Genomic DNA, 20,295 nt, shown 5'->3' with positions numbered 1-20,295 from the left:
GTGGAGCTCAAGAGAGTGAAAATAATATTGTTTGGTGGAGATCTGAATAAGGTAGCTGTGGAATATTAATGATGTAGGTTTGATAATCCTAATGTATTTCAGAGCACAAAGCCTGAATTTAAGTTAATGAAAGTTGAATTTAGAACTGATATGGGACTTTTCTTTTAAAATCATAATGTTGAGTAAACAATATTGTGCATTTATATATCACCTTTAGCCTTGCAAAATGACCTAAACTACTTCACATGAATGTCATGAAACATAATTTCTGATTTCAAATAGTTTGCTCAGTCAGATAGACTGGCTAAAGATATGAAAATCATTGTTAAAGCAGTACAATGAATACAGAGAGTGGATAAATGTCAGGGAAGCAATTTTTAATGGGCTGAATGGCTGTTCTTTACAACAGACTTCCTTTTTCTTATTTTCCTGCAACAGATAATAAAGCTCATGATTTGAGCAGAGAACCGTGTGAGTCTGGTTCCAGTAGTTACTCACCTGCAGTTGCTCCTAAGCAGATTAAGTAAGTACTTTGAAAGACATCCAAAACAAATATTGATACACTGCATTAAAGCAAAGAAGTGCAGATGCTGGAGATCTGAAACAAAAACCGAATTTGCTTTGGAAACTCAGCAGGTCTAGCAGCATCTGCAGTGAGAGAAACAAAATTAACGCTTTACTTCAATGACACTTCTTCCAAACTGAAAAAGAGTCGTTAGATTTGAAAAGATGACTCTTGGTTTTCTTTCAGCCAGCCTGACAGCATTTGAGGAGAGAGAACCAACATTAACCAGTTCTGAAGTTCCATGGGTGAAGTAGATGGGTTTTTTTTAAGTGACAGTCAACACTGTTTAGACGGTCACTATTAGGTTAGCTTAGATTTTAATTTAATTCAGTTTTCACCATCTGCATCGGTGGGATCTAAATCCATGTCCTCAAAATATCAGTCTCCAGGTCCTGATGGATTTCATCCTGGGGTCACCATTAGACCTGTTTTATTTAAATTCTAGACACTGGAGCAAGTAGCCTCTGATGTTGGCTGCTAATGTAATTTTTCTGCAGAGGAGTTGATGAAGGAGAAAATACTAATTCAATGTATTCAAAATAATCATTCTTGTTATATGGAGTTGAATGAAAGATTAACTTGGTAAAAGTGATAGTTCATTTGTAACAGAACAAGTTTCAATGGAGGGAATTGGTTTTATTTTGGGGAAATGTCCTGGCAGCTTCACCAAAGATAGTTGAGGTAAACAAGGCTGAAATCTTAGCTTCCCAGATTGCTTCCTGACTTTGTAGTGCCTAGATCACAGGTCCATTATTTAAACAAGGAGGAAAGGTGTTGATGAGACAGGGCAATAATATGGAAATTCAGTTATTGGATTCAGTTTTGAAAAATTTAATACTACAAAAGATGAAGGCTGAAAAGAGAATGAGACTGATATGTTTAGTTCATCTTCAATAGAAATTGCAACAAACTGATTTAGGATTGAAAGAGTCAGATGAAGCAGCCTGCTCAAACTGAATCAGAAATGATACCTCAATGTTGTCACTTTCAGTGCAAAATCTTAATTTAAAAAGTTTGACTACCTCAAATACCAACCAATGAAGAATGGGCAATGGCCCATCAGGTGACAGTTCCTTCTGAGTATCATAATGAAATTTTACAGGTGGTTCTCAAAAATTTCACTTGTGGCTGACGTAGGTATCGGGAAAGCACAGACTTAATCATTATATAATTCTGCCCAATAAAAATGATGTAAAGGTATAGTCAAATTTTGCCAGCTGTGTTGTTCTATTGCAAGATGATGAGATGGAGAACTTGGATAAACTGCAGAATTGGTCCAAAAGGTGGCAAATGGAGTTTAATACGGATAAATGCGAGGTGATTCACTTTGGGAGGAATAATAGGAAGGCAGAATACCGGGTCAATGGAAGGATTCTTGGTAGTGTGGATGTGCAGAGGGATCTTGGTGTCCACGTACATAGATCCCTGAAAGTTGCCACCCAGGTTGATAGTGCTGTTAAGGCTTACGGTGTGTTAGGTTTTATTGGTAGAGGGATTGAGTTCCGGAGCCGTGATGTCATGCTGCAACTGTACAAAACACTAGTGTGGCCTCATTTGGAATATTGCGTGCAGTTCTGGTTGCCCCATTACAGGAAGGATGTGGAAGCATTGGAAAAGGTGCAGAAGAGATTTACCAAGATGTTTCCTGGTCTGGAGCACAGGCCCTATGAAGAAAGGCTGAGGGGCTTGGGTCTGTTCTCATTGGAGAGAAGAAGGCTAAGAGGGGATTTAATAGAGACATACAAGATGATCAGAGGATTAGATAGGGTGGACAGTGAGAGTCTTTTTCCGAGGATAATGACTTCAGCTTGTACAAGGGGGCATAGCTACAAATTGAGGGGTGATAGATTTAAGACAGATGTCAGAGGCAGATTCTTTACTCATAGAGTGGTAAGGGCGTGGAACGCCCTGCCTGCCAATGTAGTTAACTCAGCCACATTAGGGGCATTTAAACAGTCCTTGGACAAGTATATGGATAATGATGGGATAGTGTAGGGGGAGGGGCTTAGATTAGTTCACAGGTCGGCGCAACATTGAGGGCCGAAGGGCCTGTTCTGCGCTATTTCTCTATGTTCTATGGGAGATTGAATAGCTTGTCAGTTATTGTTTAAGAAACTGACTGTATCAACAAAAAGATTCAGCTATTGAAAAAAACTGGCTGGACACTATTTTGACCAATGCATCACCAATAATGTGGACAAAGCTGAGCCTATATGAACTGCAATCCTTTGATTTTCTTGAAGATTCGGGACAAGATTTACAATTGTTTGGATGAAGCTTCATTCTATAGTTGTATAGTTTGAAAATTGTTCATGTGCCTGGGAAAGAATTGTCTCTACGAATGCTTTATCGAGTGCAGACATGCAAGAGACTATTATTTACATCCCAGGCACTTATTAATGCAAGAGAGGAAATTACTGTGGCTCTGACTGAAGGTTTTAATCCCTCTCTGGCCACAAGAATGCTCTTGCTATAGAGGGAACGCAATGCAGGTTTGCCAGACTGATTCCTAAAATAGTGGGACTGATGTATATGGAAAGATTAAACTGGTTGGGACTACATTCACCCAACAGCACAGATTTAATTCCCGTACTAGCTGAGGTCACCGTGAAGATCCGGTCTTCTTGACCTAGCCCCTCACTTGAAGTGTGGTGACTCTCAAGTTAAACCACCACCAGTTGTCTCTCTGTAATGAGAGAGCTGCCCAATGTGATTACGGTCACTTTCCATTTAAGTAGGTATGTGATAGCTCCAGAAAGAAGCAATCTGCTGGTCCAGTCTAAAAGGTGAAGTCCTCAGTCACATAAATCTGCTGGAGTATTGGGCACTAGAATTCTGGTGTGAATATTATAAAAGTGATGTTTTGTGTGCTGTATGGGGAATGTTTTGGGTACTAAAGAGATGCCACTTCAAATCCCCATCTTGTTCCCTGGCCAATATCACTGTCTCAAGCTTGATTTAATACTTTGCTGAAGCTCAGCGCGAGGTTGAAAAAGAGCACCTCATTTTTGCTGGGGAACTCTACAGTCTTCTGGACTTGAGTTCAGCAACTTTAGGGCTTGAACTGGCCCATGCCCTTACCCTATTCCCACACATTAGGCCATGTTATCACATGGTCGGCTATTATATACAAACCATTGTAAGTTACTAACAATCCCATTAATAGCTATTCATCCTCCCAGTCTGATTGTTATCCACTTTTTTATCTGTCTAACTGTTTCTTTTTCTTTTTGGGCTCTATTTTCATCTGTCGTTTACTCTGTGTGCCTTCTCCAACTCCATCTTTATAAAATCCAACAGTTTCCTAGCTACCATCAGTTCTGAGGAAGGGCCACTGGACCCAAAATTTAAATCTGATTTCTCTGCACGTATGCTGCCAGACCTACTGAGCTGTTCCTGCAATTTCTGTTTGTGATTTTGATTTCCAGCGTCTGCAGATATTTCTGTTTTCATTTACTGTAGAAATGCTGTTTTGTTTCTTTTCAATGTGTAAAGAACTGTTTTTGGAATTATCGAGATTATACTGTTGCTGTATGTTTAAAAATCTTTGAATTTGTATTATAAGTAGATAGTTTGCATTGCCCTATTGTATCTTCCATTTCCTTTTGTTAATAAATTTCTGTTTTATTGTGAGAACAAAATCTACACACTACACCCTTATGTTTCAATGAGTGCCCACGTTGTTAGAAACAAAACAAATAAAAAGCTGATCTATCAAGCCAGTTTCCTGTCAGGGAAATGACGTATCCAGTAAGGACATCAGCGGGGATCATAACACTATTCCATTGTGATTTATCAATGTAGCATTCAATGGATTTCATTGATGGATCCCTTCTTAGAATTTCTGGCAATATTTTCACCACAAGAAAGGCCTTATCTGTCTCCTGACCAAGAGCAAAAGTTTCTGTGGCCAAGATATGTAAATTACTCTCCAGATCTCTTTAGCTTCCCAAGTTCCACAAGAAAAATTATAAACTTCCTATCACTCGAGACACCATTACGGAGACTTGCATAGGAAAAATCACTTAAAACAATAAGCTTCATGTTCTTAGCATCTCCCAGTGATGAACATTTCAAGGTGCAGTATTCCATTTTTAATTTTTTCAATGTTTTGTTCATCTAAATAATATTGTCCAACTTGGAAATTTTCATACTGTACTCAGTTCTAGTACTTTGAATCTGGCATTTGGCCTTGTTTGGTATCCAGCCAATTCAGCTGTTTACTTAGTTGTTTGTAATTCCTCCATTTCAGTTTTGGAAGGAGCTGCATCTTTTTAGAAGGCCCTCCTTTGACAGTGGCAATGGAACTGACAGTGTCCAAATAAGATTACTTATACAAAGTGGTGCTTGGTCCACTGTGCTTGCTTTCCAATCCAGTGTACCTGAAAATTCAAGAAGCTGGACTTCCTATTTTGTATTCTGCTTTAAGGCCATTTATTGACAATATCGTAAATGTGTTACTCCCACTCCACAAAAATAATCTATTTGGTTCATAAAGATGCTTGAAAGCTGCCCCTCATGCACTAGTAAAAGTTGGCAGTGTCCAATTTCAACTGAAGACAACACAGTTTTAATAAGACAAACCTTACTGAGAAACACTAAACTCGAGAGGCATCATATAGGCCATTTACACATTTATTTAGTTTCCAAAGCGTCCCTCTGCATTTGGTGCCTTTTTTACAAAGAGGACAAAAAAAATCACTTGCCTCTGGTCTCTCTGTAGAAGTGTAGCTTTAATTTCAATTGATCTATTGTAAATTTTGTAATGACCTTTTAGTTTGTAGTCTGTACATATTTCCCCTATTTACCTTCAATCTGAAGGTAACCAATAATAGACAGTTAAGTGATGTTTTGTGTGCTTTTTGATTTCATTTGCCACATTTTACTCCATTTGACAACTTTTTGTCCACTGACCTAACCTATCAATATCTCTCTGTAAACTGTTTGTATCTTTCTCACAAACTGTCCTTCCAGCTATTTTTGTGACATCTGCAAATTTGGCTACAGTACATTAACTTCCTTTTTTTGAGCCATTAATATATATTGTAAACAATTGCAGACCCGGCACTGATACTTGTGAAACCCCCAGAAACAAGTCACCAACCTGAAAAACAACCCCTTATCCTCACTTACTGTTTCCTGCCCATGAACCAATTCTGTTTCCCTGTCAATGAATTACCTCCAATACCATGGGCTCTAATGACTTCACCTTTTTGTGAAGTACCTTGTCAAATGCCTTCTGGAAGTCAAATCCAACACATTTATTGGTTTCTGCCTATTCAATCTGATTAAGACTTCATTAAGAAATTCTCATGAATTAATCAGACATAATTTTCCCTTTTGTGAAAATATGCTGACTTTGCTTGATTGCATTATGATTTTCCAAATATTCTGCTATTTTTTTCTTTAATAGCTGGCTCCAGTGATTTTCCAACTACAGATATTTGACTAATCGGCCTATAGTTCCTCACTTTTTTTGTCCCCATTTTGAGTAGTGACCTTATATTGGCAGCTTTCCAATCCTATGGTCCTTCTGAAGAATCCAGTGATTCTTGAAAAACTACCGCTAATGCATCCACTGTTTCTTTAGCCGCCTGTTTTAGGTTCCTCGCAAGCCAACAGGCCCAGGGAACTAATATGCCTTTAGCCCCATTAGTTTGTCCAACACTACTGTTCTAGTGTGTATACTCTGTGTATTTTTTTAGTATTAATGAGATATTTGAAGTATCTTCCATCATAAAAAGTGATGCAAACTATGTATTTAACTTCCTTGCCATTTCCTTGTACCCCATAACCATCTCCTCAGACTCATTTTTAAAGGGCGCCCATGTACACATTGACCTCTTTCTTTTTAAATAATTAAAGGAGCTCTTATTGTCAGTTTATACATTTGTTTCGTATACACGTGCAGTTTATTTTCTCTCTTGACATTACCTTTATAGTCCTCCTTTGCTGAATTCTGAATTTACCCCAGTCTTCAGCGCTATATTATATGCTTTCTCTTTCAGCTTAGTATTCTCCTTAACTACCTCAGTTAGCCATGGTTGGTTTATACGTCTCTTAGGATCTTTCCTCCTTACTGGGATATAGTTTTGCGAGTGTCATGAATTACATCCTTAAATGCCTGCCGCTGCTAAATTATCCACCCAGTTCATTTTAGCTGACTATCCTTGTTTGATTGTCATGCTGAGATAATGGGAACTGCAGATGCTGGAGAATTCCAAGATGATAAAATGTGAGGCTGGATGAACACAGCAGGCCAAGCAGCATCTCAGGAGCACAAAAGCTGACGTTTCGGGCCTAGACCCTTCATCAGATGAAGGGTCTAGGCCCGAAACGTCAGCTTTTGTGCTCCTGAGATGCTGCTTGGCCTGCTGTGTTCATCCAGCCTCACATTTTATCATCTTGATTGTCATGCTCTTTATTTGAGTTAAACACAGTTGTTTCCAATTCAGGTTTTTCATTCTCGAACTGAATGTAAGATCTCTCATGATAACAAATTCCTCGCGGCTCTTTTACTCTGAAATTATTTAAGATATCAAGTTCCAATTCCGAAAAATATTTTGCTTCTTTCCTGCTTTGCATGAAAACAAATTTTTGACGGTCATGTTTTGTTTTTTTTGAAGAAGTAACCCAGATCCACATTTTAACTTCATTCCTGTACTGGTCAAACAGCTAATGTTCAGGAAACAAGGATGGGTAATCATACTCTGAAACTACATTTTTACTTCACCATCATCTGATACCAAAGTTAATATGCTAGAAGAAACTATTTAAACAGGGTCAAAGTCCACACTTTTAAAGAGAACTTTATTTCAGTTAAACACGCTCCATAAAACCTACATTCCACTAATTACTAACACATATTTATACACCAAATCACACCCAATTAACTATTTAGTTAATATTTCCATTTCCTGCTCCATCCCTCCATTAGGTTTTAGGCATTCTGTCAGAACATTTAGAACATAACACTGTAGATCTTTAGCCTCGTGATCTTGAACAAAAACAGAAATTGCTGGAAAAGCTCGGCAGGTCTAGCAGTGTCTGAGGAGGGAAATCAGAATTAACATTTTGGATCAAGGGTGACCATTCCTCAGAACTGTGGCTGGGCATGCAGAGATTTTGCCGCAATTTCTGTTTTTGTTTCTGATTTACAGCATCCACAGTTCTTTTGGTTTTTATTTAGCTTTGTGACCTTACTGCAGTGACAGAGATAGACTGAGTGTGACATAGTAGAGGGAAAATGTGGCACTTACCCATTGGGATCACAGATTATTGACATTCTTCTTGCATTGCTGGGGATTTTGTTTGTTCTGAACAACAGCATTAACCCGGGCTGCTGTTTGGGTTGAAGCTTGGACATGTTCTATTCAATTATGGTGAAGCACTACAGTGTGAAGGCCTGTCTCTGACCTGGAGCATTTAAACTGGTGTGTAGCTGGGTTTTAATTATGGCACCAATGGTATGAATGCTGCAAGGTCCCTGCAGTGGTAAGCGTTTCCATCTCTGCTGTCACATGAATGCATGAGAGGGATGCCATATGGCCTGGATGCAAGGCGAATGAGGTGAGCAATCGTAATGAGAAAAAATGCTGTAAGCTATAATGGGACACCTGTCTTGAAAGTCCCTGAAAATAACACCGCCTAATAATGGGAAAATTCAAACCTATGTAACTCTTTGTGTTCACCAATCCTAGCTGTCAAGAGATGGTCCATGTTCCAATCAATGCAGAAAAACTGAATGTACCGGCTGCGAACCCACTTGTAACAATATTGTCTGGCATTATCTCGGAATGGACATTGAGTTGTTTTGAAGAATGTGAAAAGTCTTATTCAGGTACTCAGTTAGGAAGTACATCGGTCAGGCTATTTGCTGGATCTATCCCTTATACATGTTTTTGCATATTTGTGTTGAATAAAATTAATAATCAATTTTCCTTTCCATGTCTTTTCTGTATACATTTTGTTAATTATTGCAAGTGGTATGTTTTTCTACTGCCAGATTGTTTCAGTCTCCCCAGATCCTAGATTTTTGTTTTAAATTCCTTCCCACGAACTTTCTAACTGTTACCATACAGAGGATTTTGTAGAAGTCATCTATTTCATCATCAGATGCTGCTCTTGTTGGTGCCTGCATTTAAAATTGTGACTGCTTTAATGTTAATCCTAAATCTGGATATTAGATTCCCTACAGTGTGGAAACAGGCCCTTTAGCCCGACAAGTCCACACTGCCCTTTGAAGCATCCCATCCAGACCCATTCCCTTATAACCCACTCACCCCTGAACACTATGGGCAATTTAGCATGGGCAATCCACCTAGCCTGCCCATCTTTGGGCTGTGGGAGGAAACCAGAGAACCCCGAGGAAACGCACGCAGACACAGGGAGAATGTGCAAACTCCGCACAGACAGTTGCCTGAGGCTAGAATCACACCCGGGCCCCTGGAGCTGTGCTAACCACTGGGCCACCGTGCTGCCCCAAACTAACGTACTTAACATACTTGCATGTTGGATTGGAAGATGTGTAAAGAACTTGCAATTGGTATAAGCATTAATGCTAATCCCTTTTGTTCACGCTGTCCTCCCAACCTGACTCTAAAAGCACGTACTCTTCATGGTGACACATCTCTTTATGAAAGGAAAGACTAAAGTGAACACTGAAGTTGATCTCAACATATGGGCAAATTTGATGGAGTTAACCAAAGAAACATAGCTAAAAGTCAGAAGAGATGAGAACAATCAATAAATTCCCAGGGCAAAGAAGCAGAACATTAAAAAAAACAAAACCCAGAGTGTTAATTTTGTACAATGTACTTTTCATGACTCTGCACAACTGAGTTAATTCATAAAAAAAACTGAATAATGAGGACTAGATGGACAATTTTAAGACTGACTTGACAGTAAAGGAGTGGAAGTAATTGAGGTGGCCCGGCTAGTTGACATCCAATAAAAGAGTGCATTCAGCATGATTGAGATAAAATTTCACGCTTGGGCTGATAAATGGCAGGTAATATTTAAGAAATACCTATTACCATCTCCAACAAGAAGGAATTCCTTGATGTTTAACGGGATTACCATTGCTAAATTCCCCACTATCAGCACCTTGATGATTACCATTAATCAGAAATTGAATTGCAGTAGTCACTTAAATACTGTAGCGACAAGAATAGGTTGGGGTGGGAATTCTGCAGCAAGGGTGGCACGGTGACATAGTGATTAGCACTGCTGCCTCACAGCGCACTATCTTTTTGGAGTTTGCACATTCTCCCTGTGTCTGCGTGGGTTTCCTCTGGTGCTCTGGTTTCCTTCCACAGTCCTTAGATATATAGGCTAGGTGGATTGGCCATGCTAAATTGTCCATACTGTTCAGGGATGTGTAGATTAGGTGAATTATAGGGAGATGGGTTTGGGTGGGTGCTCTGAGGGTCAGTGTGAACTTGATGGGCCAAAGGGCCTGTTTCCACACTGTGGGGATTCTGTGATTCTATGAAGTAGTTCAGTGCCTGACTATTCAGGACAAGGTAACCCACTTAGATCAGCAATCCATCCGCTATCTTCAATCAAAGTTCCTTTTAAGCTGTGCAGCTGCTCAGGGGTTCCATACATGCCAATTGGAAGTAGCTGCCACAGATGGACTTTGGAGATCTGCGCACAGAGAAAGAATTAGAGGGAACGTGGCCATCAGCATTCACTTCCTACACTACTGATGCACACTGACAACAATGTGTACATCTAGAAGATGTGTACGTCTACCAGATGCAATACTGCAACTCACGTGGTTTCTGAAACGGCACGTTCCTAATCTATGATCTCAGCCGTTTCGGGGAACAAGGATGGAAGATGCATTTTAATACCATCATGTCCAAGTTAAGCTCACCACTGTCACTTGGAACTTTAACATCATTCTTTCATTGACACAGAGTCAAAATGCAGGAACTCCAAGCTAAATTTTAATTGCCAAGATGACGTCCCGTTAAGAATCAATGGAAATAATGCTGCAGAATTTTCTCAGCAAGACGTCTTGTGGCATGCCTCATTAATTGAATATTTTTCCTCACCCTTCAACTTGAAAAATGATTGGTTCAAAAAAAATGAAGGAAGTGTGAGCTGATAACAGTGCAGCAAGGTCAATAGGACGTCTGTGGCCTTGGTGAACATCAAGATCGACGGTCTATTCATCTCGCCGTCTCTATCCTTAAATTGCATTGATGAAGGAAATAATGTAGAAAAATAACTTTGAATTAATCATTAGGTGTGGATAAAAAAAAAGAAAATGATAATTGGATCAAGGGTGGATAATTGGATCCAATTGGATGATTGGAGCATGAAAAGAGATTAGAGGTACAGTTAAAGGTTTTCTAAATTCTGACAGCCTCAGTCTAAGAACGTGCTATTGTTTACAACAAGAAGTTAATGTTCTAGTTTGTACCTTTTGTTAGTTTACTTTTTAAATTACCGAATTCGTTGCAGTTAACACAATTCATTAGTAATTTGTAATTGATTCAATTGTCATACATGACTGGGGTAGCTTGCTGGAATCAAGCCCTGCTATTCCCAGAGCCATCATAAATGTTAAAGATTTTGATCACATGAAAGGACTCTTCAGGTTTCTTTCCTTAACAACAGTTACTGTTTAATGAAAACAAATAGATTGTTGTTCCATATCTAAATAATAAACTGTGGACATATAACTCTACTAATTAAAACTATCGCCCACACATGCATGCAGACAAGACACAAAAAAGAATGTTGATGTTATGGGTGGAGTGAAAAACCAGAAAAGCAATTCTGAGGAAAGGTCACTGGACCCGAAGCGTTAACTCTGTTTTTTTCTTCACAGATGTTGCCAGACCTGCTGAGCTTTTCCAGCAACTTTGTTTTTGTTCTGATTTACAGCATCCACAGCTCTTTCAGTTTTTATTTTTTAAGGCAATTCAATGGTCTCTGACCACAGGGATCACTGAGAGGATCCTCTTTGATTTGTCAGGACTTGTTGCTCCTCGTTCTTGCTTCTCCAGATACTTTCATTTACTTGCACAAGGCCCAGGATGTTCACAACTTATAACATTGCTGATTCACTGGTTAAAAGCCAACTGGTAAATACAAAATAAATTGGCTTTTTCCAGGCTTTAGGTGGTTTTACTGCAGAGAAAAAGGACATCTACCCTTGCAGCCATCCAAAGCGTTATTGTTATATCATTCACATCCACAACTACTTTTCGACAACCTGGAATCCAGGCACAAAGATGTTGTCAGGCAGAAGATCTCTGTCATCAACAATTGGTAACCAGCCCACAGAGCAACCGGTTGACAGTGCTAGTTTGTCTGCAAAAAGCTTTCCCCACTTGTTGAACAAATAACTGTAACCAAAACTTAAAATAAGTGCAGGTAGCTTGCTTCAAAGAAAATCCTTTGTTTTCGAAATGGCCCTTTTCCCAATTTAGTCCACAATCAAAACTACAAAGAAATAGAAAATATGGTCTTTACACAATATGTTGTCTTAGTTTCTACAAGGTAAAACAGACTCACAGATGGTAAATCTGAAAGCGTTTATTTAAAGGAGAAAGCTGTTCTTATTAATACAAGACAAATTTTTACAAGTGCAACCCTCTTATTGAACAAAAATGCATATCCCTCTTGCATTCTTCTTTGGTTGTGATTCTGCAAGAATCCTACCTCAAACATTTACACTAATTGGCTAATAAGGAAAACTGTTTGAGACCCGTTTAATCCCAAAGGAACCATTAAATTCATCTCAAATTGGGCTGACTTTAACTTGATAATTGGTCAGTATTATTACTAAATTAATCCGTTTGGATTATCCTAGGCAAGAATACAATGGAGTTCTTATCTGATTTTCTACCACCTTGTATTCACTGTTCAGTTCTTTGTAAGGCCATGTAGCTCTGGCCTAGCTCCAATCAAGGTTGGGGTGATTTGTTGTTAGCACATTTCATCCGTTTGTACATTCGTCCCAACAAACAGAAACTACAATGGCTAATTAATGATAGTAAAACAGGCTTGTGGGATTTTCAACAGTCTTTTAATAAAATGATTTATTACTTATTGATTTTTCAAGCATAACTCACAACTTGACCCTTACTACTACTTCATCTGCTCTGACAAGCCAGTAATATTATAACTCCTTGTGATAACGGGAACTGCAGATGCTGGAGAATTCCAAGATAATAAAATGTGAGGCTGGATGAACACAGCAGGCCCAGCAGCATCTCAGGAGCACAAAAGCTGACGTTTCGGGCCTAGACCCTTCATCAGTGAGGGGGATGGGGTGAGGGTTCTGGAATAAATAGGGAGGGAGGGGGAGGCGGACCGAAGATGGAGAGAAAAGAAGATAGGTGGGGAGGAGAGTATAGGTGGGGAGGTAGGAAAGTTCGTCCCCTCCCCCCACTGCACCAGTTCGTCCCCTCCCCCCTCTGCACCACACAACCAGCCCAGCTCTTCCCCTCCACCCACTGCATCCCAAAACCAGTCCAACCTGTCTCTGCCTCCCTAACCTGTTCTTCCTCTCACCCATCCCTTCCTCCCACCCCAAGCCGCACCTCCATCTCCTACCTACTAACCTCATCCCACCTCCTTGACCTGTCCGTCTTCCCTGGACTGACCTATCCCCTCCCTACCTCCCCACCTATCCTCTCCTCCCCACCTATCTTCTTTTCTCTCCACCTTCGGTCCACCTCCCCCTCCCTCCCTATTTATTCCAGAACCCTCACCCCATCCCCCTCTCTGATGAAGGGTCTAGGCCTGAAACGTCAGCTTTTGTGCTCCTGAGATGCTGCTGGGCCTGCTGTGTTCATCCAGCCTCACATTTTATTATCTACTATTATAATTCCTCATTGGTCGTTTTAAGTAATCCCATGTTATAGAATACAAAGTGCTTTCCTTAAAGAAACATCTAGCTCTCAATACCTTCCTTTAATTTTGTTAGTTTACTGCAGTGAATAAAAAATGAAAATGGACTAAATAGTCAAACTATAATAAACCCACGAACCAGCACCAGTGATGTATTCTGGTTGAGGAACATTGCAGGAAGTTAAATGTTATAATCACCATACAAAGCTAAGTACCAGTATTTTTGACACTTTTGGGAGGTTTACAGCAAGCTAATACCAAGCAATCCAGCAATATTTGAAAATATGTAATTTATGAGGTTTCTCTTCCTCACTACATTGCTGGGCTATTTAGTAATCTAAGGTTACATATGCATTTTCCCTTCATTTTCCCAGCAACTTAAGGCAGGATGTAGTTAACATTTTCAAACATGGAAGCACAACTAATAGGTGGCATCTGTCACTGAACTTTTAAGTGACACCGAAAAATTGAGATTGAAAAATTAAAGGAACCAAGATTTCTATTGTTTCAAGAAAGAGGATTAGGGAGATCAATATGAGGCAATTTATTAATAATACTTCAAAACACTAAGGATATTAACTAAAAAAAACTAAATGTAGAGCGATTCTCTATTTTATTGCCGTTTCTATCAGTTGAAGAATGAAATGGTTTAATAATCCGGAAAAGGAACACATTGGGAGTGTTCTAGTAAGCTCCAGTGTCTCAGGGAGAAAGGTCCAGATGATAAACAAGTTATAGACCAGTGCACTTGTCAAATAAAGGATGAGTAAATTTTGAATAAAAATCTTTAAAAGTTGCAGACGCTGGAAATCTGAAACAGAAACAGAAAATGCTGGAAAAATTTGGCGGGTCTCGCAGCATCTGTAGAGAGAAAAACAGTTCATGTTTCAAGTACTATGACCCTTAATCAGAAATATGAATTTTGAAGTTAGTTCTGTTTGTAAATCCAAAGCTATTGTTAGTAGAAGTAAACAGGTGTTTGTAGATTTCTTCCAGAAATTAATTTATACTATTCTTATGTTATCAGGTTATGGAAGAGCATTTAGAATGGTAAGAGTTTATTATATTCTATCATTATTACCAATGAGTATTTTATTCATAGTTAGAAAAATTAAAGTTACAAAACAATAATACCATATGACATCTTGTATTGTTAGAAATATTTTCCTTATAAAAATGAAAGAATAAGACTTGGCCAGCAGACAAAAGTGTCTTGATAGTGCATTTTACATCCTTTCAATTAGTAATATTAGGATAATTATCTTAAAATTCCTTGTTAAAGTTATAACTCCATTGCTGCTCCTCTTTCTTCGGGAGCAACTAAGCTGCAGCTGACAGCTGATGGTATCTTTCATTGCGAATAATTAATTTAACAGCAGTCTTCCGTTGCTGACTCAATTCCTTCATGTAATTTATGATGCTAGTTGCTGCTTTTCAGAGGAATTAGTAGGTTACTGGCAGCCTAGATTTCAACTCAGTTCTGTGTGCATATGTACTGATTGTGTGAACTCAGTAGGACCTAGTACTGGAGTCTCGGCAATTGTGTTGTTGTAAAGGGATCACCTGACTGTACCGCACAAGCTCTTGTGTTTAAAATAGTCCATAGGATCATTGCTGGATTTTTTTTAAAATCTGAAATTTCAGAAGTGATGAAACAGCTGTGCCAATTTCAAACAAAAATAGAGATTGTTGAAAAAGTTCAGGTCTGGCAGCATCCGTGGAGAGAAATCAGAGTTAACGTTTTGGGGTCGAGTAACCCTTCCTCAGACCAACTCAACCTGAAATGTTAACTCTGATTCCTTTCCACAGATGCTGCCAGATGTGCTGAAAATTTCCAGCAATTTCTGTTTGGATTTCTGATTTACAGGACCCGCAGTTCTTTTGTTTTTTTATTTTGTGCTAATTACACGTAGACCTTTGAAAAAGTCGGGATGTCCCTTGGTCCTTTACAGACATTGAGATACTTTTAAGTGACATCACTTCTGTAGCGTAGGAAATATGGCAGGCATTTGGTGAGCAGCAAGCTGCCGAGATAGCAACATTATGATGACCAGATTATCTGACTTCAGTTTGGGTTGGGTGAGAAAAGTTGGGTCAAGGACAAGGGATAAGTCTTTTGAGCATTTCTTCAAAGTAGTGCCAAGAAATTTAAGAGGGCAGATGGAGTGCGAGATTAAGTTTAACATTTAAACTAAGATGAAGCAACTTTGACAATGCAAGACTCTCTCTGTACTATGCAGGGGAATGACTATCTTAATTTTTGTACGCATGTCCTAGAATGGGATTTTAACCCAGAATGTTCTGACTGAAATGTGAATATCACTTTCTGAGCCAAAGTTGACGGTTACCAGCTCTTCTTTGTATGGAGCTTCAACCCAGTTAGTTGTTAGATAATTTAAATTGGGTATCTGAGCCCATTATCCCTTTTTCAAAGTGTATTGTGGTAACGTCTGATTTTTACACTGCAGGTTTAATGTAGTGAGGAGATTTGGTTTCTCTTCTTTAAAGATATGTTTATTTAAATTATTATATATGTCATATTTTGTGACAGAACGGGTCAACAATGTGATGCTACAAAACTAGCAGCACCTGGGATATTAGTAATAGTTCGCTAATTATGTCAAGTAATCATTCACTCCCTGTTTAATTAGCCAGACAGATTCATGTGCATAGTGAGGAAAATATGCCAGTCATGATCTAGTGGCCCAAAAATCAAGTTGCTTCATATTTCCTTCAAAACTATTAATTAAAATTCGACAGCAACAATTAAATTGCTCAACATTTTAAAATTTTTCAATGTTCATAATTTCTCAGCCAGCCAATGTTTTTTAAACCTAGAATTATTCAGTTTGTATAAAATGCACTCCTGTAGCTCAGAGCTGATTTTTGGCATAAAGCATTCAAGTAAAGTTGTCATTCAAATAAAGTGATTATAATTTAACAGGAGTTGCCTTCTCACCTGCAAAATGAAACTTCTAATGAACCAAAAAACTTATCCATCTTGATGAACCATGTCAGTAACTTTTGCTGACCATTTAAAATGACTTTGTTCTTTTATTGGGACTCTTGCCCTTGTACGTCTTTTTACTTGCACAAAGTCTACATTACAAAGAAAAGCATGTTTTTAAAATGTCACAACAGTACTGTCTATGTAGAACTTTGTTAAAAGTCTTCAGTTGATTAGAAATGCTTTTCAATCCTTAACAAGGTGATGCTTATGTTATACCTACATCTTTCAGGTATTTTAGTCACATGCAGTCACTGGAACGTCTGTCAGTCTTTTCTTCCAGGCACCTCATGTTTCAGCACTGTAATATTTGAAAGCAAGTTGCTGTATTTAACAATTTATTTGAACTAAATGAAGATTTTCATAATTATACGTTTGAAATAAAACATGAAGTTTGGTTACAAAATTCAGCAGGACAAATGTTCCAACTGAAAACATTCTCTTCCCACTAATAATCAGTTTTGATGGGGGGAGAATGCCAAAACTGAGAATTGACCACTTCACTGAAGGAAGACAGTTATCTTGTTGAAAAGACGGCTAATCCATCAATGGTGGAGCAAAGCTCCAGCATTTCACGCTTATCTCTCCATGAGTTCAGGAGCAATTTTTCCTGTTTGTGATGCTCCTACCTCTGACCAAACATCTCCCTAATATCTCCTTTTGTGGCTCTGCAGTATATTTTGTATTTTAGAGTTCTTGTGAAATACCTTGACTTACAACATTTATAGATACATTTTAATACACCTTTAAATAATTGTAGAATGGGAAAATAGGACTGAAAAGTAAAATATAACTGTGCAAGTGCATGAAGTTCGTTTATGTTATTATAGATTTTGTTCGTCGTCTTACTGACATTTCATCCACATCTTGTGATTTCCTGTGATGTAAGCGAGTATGGACATGCAGGTCACTGCTGTACCATGTGTTCACCAGGTATGTGTTGGTCCCTGTTTTAAACTGTCATTACCACTACTGTCTACTGTAGAGCTTTATTTCAACCCTGCAGCATTTAACTAGGAACTTTATTTTGAAAAAAACAAGTTGTTCCTGGGATTTGAACATCACATTGCTGTGGGCCTGGAGTCACGTAAATCAGACCATGGAAGGGTGACAGATCTCCTAATCTAACGGGCATTAGTAAACACGGTGGGTTTTAATGACAATTGATAAATAGTTATAAATAGGCTAGCTCTCTATTCTAGATTTTGTTTTATATAAGATTCATATTTCATTATTTGAATCCTTCTCCCTAAAGTATTAAGCTGGTGTTCTGGATTACTAATCCAGTGATATTATGATTATACTGCCACTTACCCTGTGAAAGAACAAAAGACAAATTGAATTTAAATCCTTTACAGATTAAAATAAAGATTAGGAAAGACAGGTTTAATTGAAAGAGATAAAAGAGGACAGCTCTTAAAACTGTTTTTTCAACATAAATAACTTCAGATGGAATGAAATTCACTCTCAGAATTATTTTTTTGTGCCATGGTGTTTGCTAATAATACTGACCATACAATTAAAAATTCACTTATTCCTGAATGCAGCAGTTTAACTTTTCTTGGTGCATTATTGGTGACTAATGGGTAAGTATCTGAACTTTTTGTATGTTTACAGACATAAAGCTCCTTAATTATACTATAGATTTCCTATTCTTTCTGAACTATTATAGTATTTTATTCTGCATAAAAATTATAATGATTATGGTTCTAATATCAGGTTCGCTTTTTTTTTCAAAGCGTTTTGCAGCAGAGCCCTTCTTGTTAACAGTTTCCTGTCCATTCTGTAAACTTTGTTGTTTCACAACTGACTTGCAATTTTTTTTAATTGCAGGCACTATAGTATTTAAACATTGTACCGAAATATTAGGTACAATATGCAAGGCATGTACTGCTGGAGAATATATTGAACATCCCAATGGATTAGATAAATGCTTCAAATGTAAAACTTGTGATCCAGGTAAATATCACAATCATATTCATTTTAAACTGGAGCTGAGGCAGTCCAGTTATTGAAGATGCAGTTAGATCGATTAATTTTTAAACAGAGGGCATTGAGAGTATGGGGAATGGACAGGAAAGTGCATCCAAGGCCATGATCACAATCCATTTTAACAAATGAGAGGGCTGACGCCAGTGATAGCATAACCTATGCCTTCTTCTATTTCATATGTTCAAATTGGGCTTGGAAACTGAATACTTTGTTAGGAACAGTATTTAAACAGTTATGAGAAATGCTCTGGTTTTAGCAAAACTTGATTGTTCAAAGTTTTCCTTTAGTGAGTTTGCTCTTTAAAATGAGGGGAAAAGGTTGATTTACATAGTTCTGTAAAGGATGCTACGTGTTATTTCCCAGGGGATAGACAGTGCTTTTGACTATTACCTCCACAATCCAACTGTGCTGTCCGTTCATGATGAACCAGTCTAAAATTGCATCATATTGCCATGAACTGAGTTTTCTGCTCACGATATTTAGCAAGCAATTGTTGTACACCTTGTTGGTGATATTCAAATTCATCACTGTGTCACTGCATAAATGGTGAAATTGTGCGATTCATCTTCAAATCTGACCTCGAATTTTCTGTCAAAATATTCTTTTGGAGTCAACAAACACAAAAATGCTTGAGAAACCCAGCCCCACTGGCAACATGCTGGAAAGAGAAATAGAGTTAACATTTATTGGCAGACGTGGTTAAGGAAAATCCCAAGGCCTTTTATTTATTTATAAAGAGCAAGAGGGTAACTAGAGAATGGATTGGCCCACTTAAGGACAAGGAAGGAATGTTATGCATTGAGTCAACGAAAATGGGTGGCATTCTTAATGAGTACTTTGCATCGGTATTCACCAATGGGAGGGACATGACAGATGTTGAGGTTAGGGATAGATGTTTGCTTACTCTAGGTCAAGTTGACGTAAGGAAGGAGGAAGTGTTGGGTATCCTAAAAGACATTAAGGTAGACAAGTCCCGAGGTCCGGATGGGATCTATCCCAGGTTACTGAGGGAAACGAGAGAGGAAATAGACGGGGCCTTAACAGATATCTTTGCAGCATTCTTAAACACGGGTGAGGTCCTGGACAACTGGAGAATTGCTAATGTTGTCCCCTTGTTTAAGAAGGGTAGCAAGGATAGTCTGAGTAGTTAACAACCAGTGAGTCTGACGTCAGTGGTGGGGAAGCTGCTGGAGAAGATACTGAGGGATTGGATCTATTCCCATTTGGAAGAAAATAATCTTATCAGTGATAGGCAACATAGTTTTGTGCAGGGAAGGTCATGTCTTACCAACTTAATAGAATTCTTTGAGGACGTGACAAAGCTGATTGATGAGGGAAAGGCCATAGATGTCATGCACATGGACTTCAGTAAGGCGTTTGATAAGGTTCCCCATGGCAGGCTGATGGAGAAAGTGAAGTCACATGGGGTCCAGGGTGTGCTAGCTAGATGAATAAAAAACTGGCTAGGCAACAGGAGACAGATAGTAGTAGAGGAAGGGTGTTTGTCAAATTGGAGACCAATGACCAGTGGTGTTCCACAGGGATCTGTACTGGGACCAGTCTTTGTGATATACGTAAATGATCTGGAGGAAGGTGTAGGTGGTCTGATCAGCAAGTTTGCAGATGACATGAGATTGGTGGAGTTGCAGGTAGTGAAGGGGACTGTCAGAGATTACAGCAGAATATAGATAGATTGGAGAGTTGGGCAGATAAATGGCAGATGGAGTTCAATCCGGTCAAATGCGAGGTGACGCATTTTGGAAGATCTAATTCAAGAGCGAACTATACAGTAAATGGATAAGTCCTGGGGAAAATTGATGTACAGATTTGGGTGTTCAGGTCCATTGTTGCCTGAAGG

At 38.6% G+C, this 20,295-nt stretch overlaps 1 protein-coding gene across 12 annotated transcripts in view; it reads left to right on the top strand.

Moving 5' to 3' along the window:
- Positions 1-20,295, top strand: part of LOC125466667 (tumor necrosis factor receptor superfamily member 5-like) — a 113,259-nt gene that overhangs the window by 61,804 nt on the left and 31,160 nt on the right. For 10 of the 12 annotated variants that reach the window (XM_048561497.2, XM_048561500.2, XM_048561498.2 and 7 more), the window contains 5 exons: positions 439-523; positions 8,266-8,405; positions 14,466-14,488; positions 17,276-17,378; positions 18,279-18,404. In XM_048561497.2, the coding sequence (XP_048417454.1) occupies positions 439-523; positions 8,266-8,405; positions 14,466-14,488; positions 17,276-17,378; positions 18,279-18,404 (477 nt within the window). The remainder of the gene's footprint in view (positions 1-438; positions 524-8,265; positions 8,406-14,465; positions 14,489-17,275; positions 17,379-18,278; positions 18,405-20,295) is intronic. The other 2 variants (XM_048561503.2, XM_048561504.2) reach the window with 2 other exon arrangements.

This window comes from Stegostoma tigrinum, chromosome 28 (assembly GCF_030684315.1).
Source record: "Stegostoma tigrinum isolate sSteTig4 chromosome 28, sSteTig4.hap1, whole genome shotgun sequence".
Taxonomy (NCBI): Eukaryota; Metazoa; Chordata; class Chondrichthyes; order Orectolobiformes; family Stegostomatidae; genus Stegostoma; species Stegostoma tigrinum.
The sequence above is the reverse complement of the archived record's forward strand: the minus strand, read 5'-3'. Positions and strand labels throughout refer to the sequence as shown.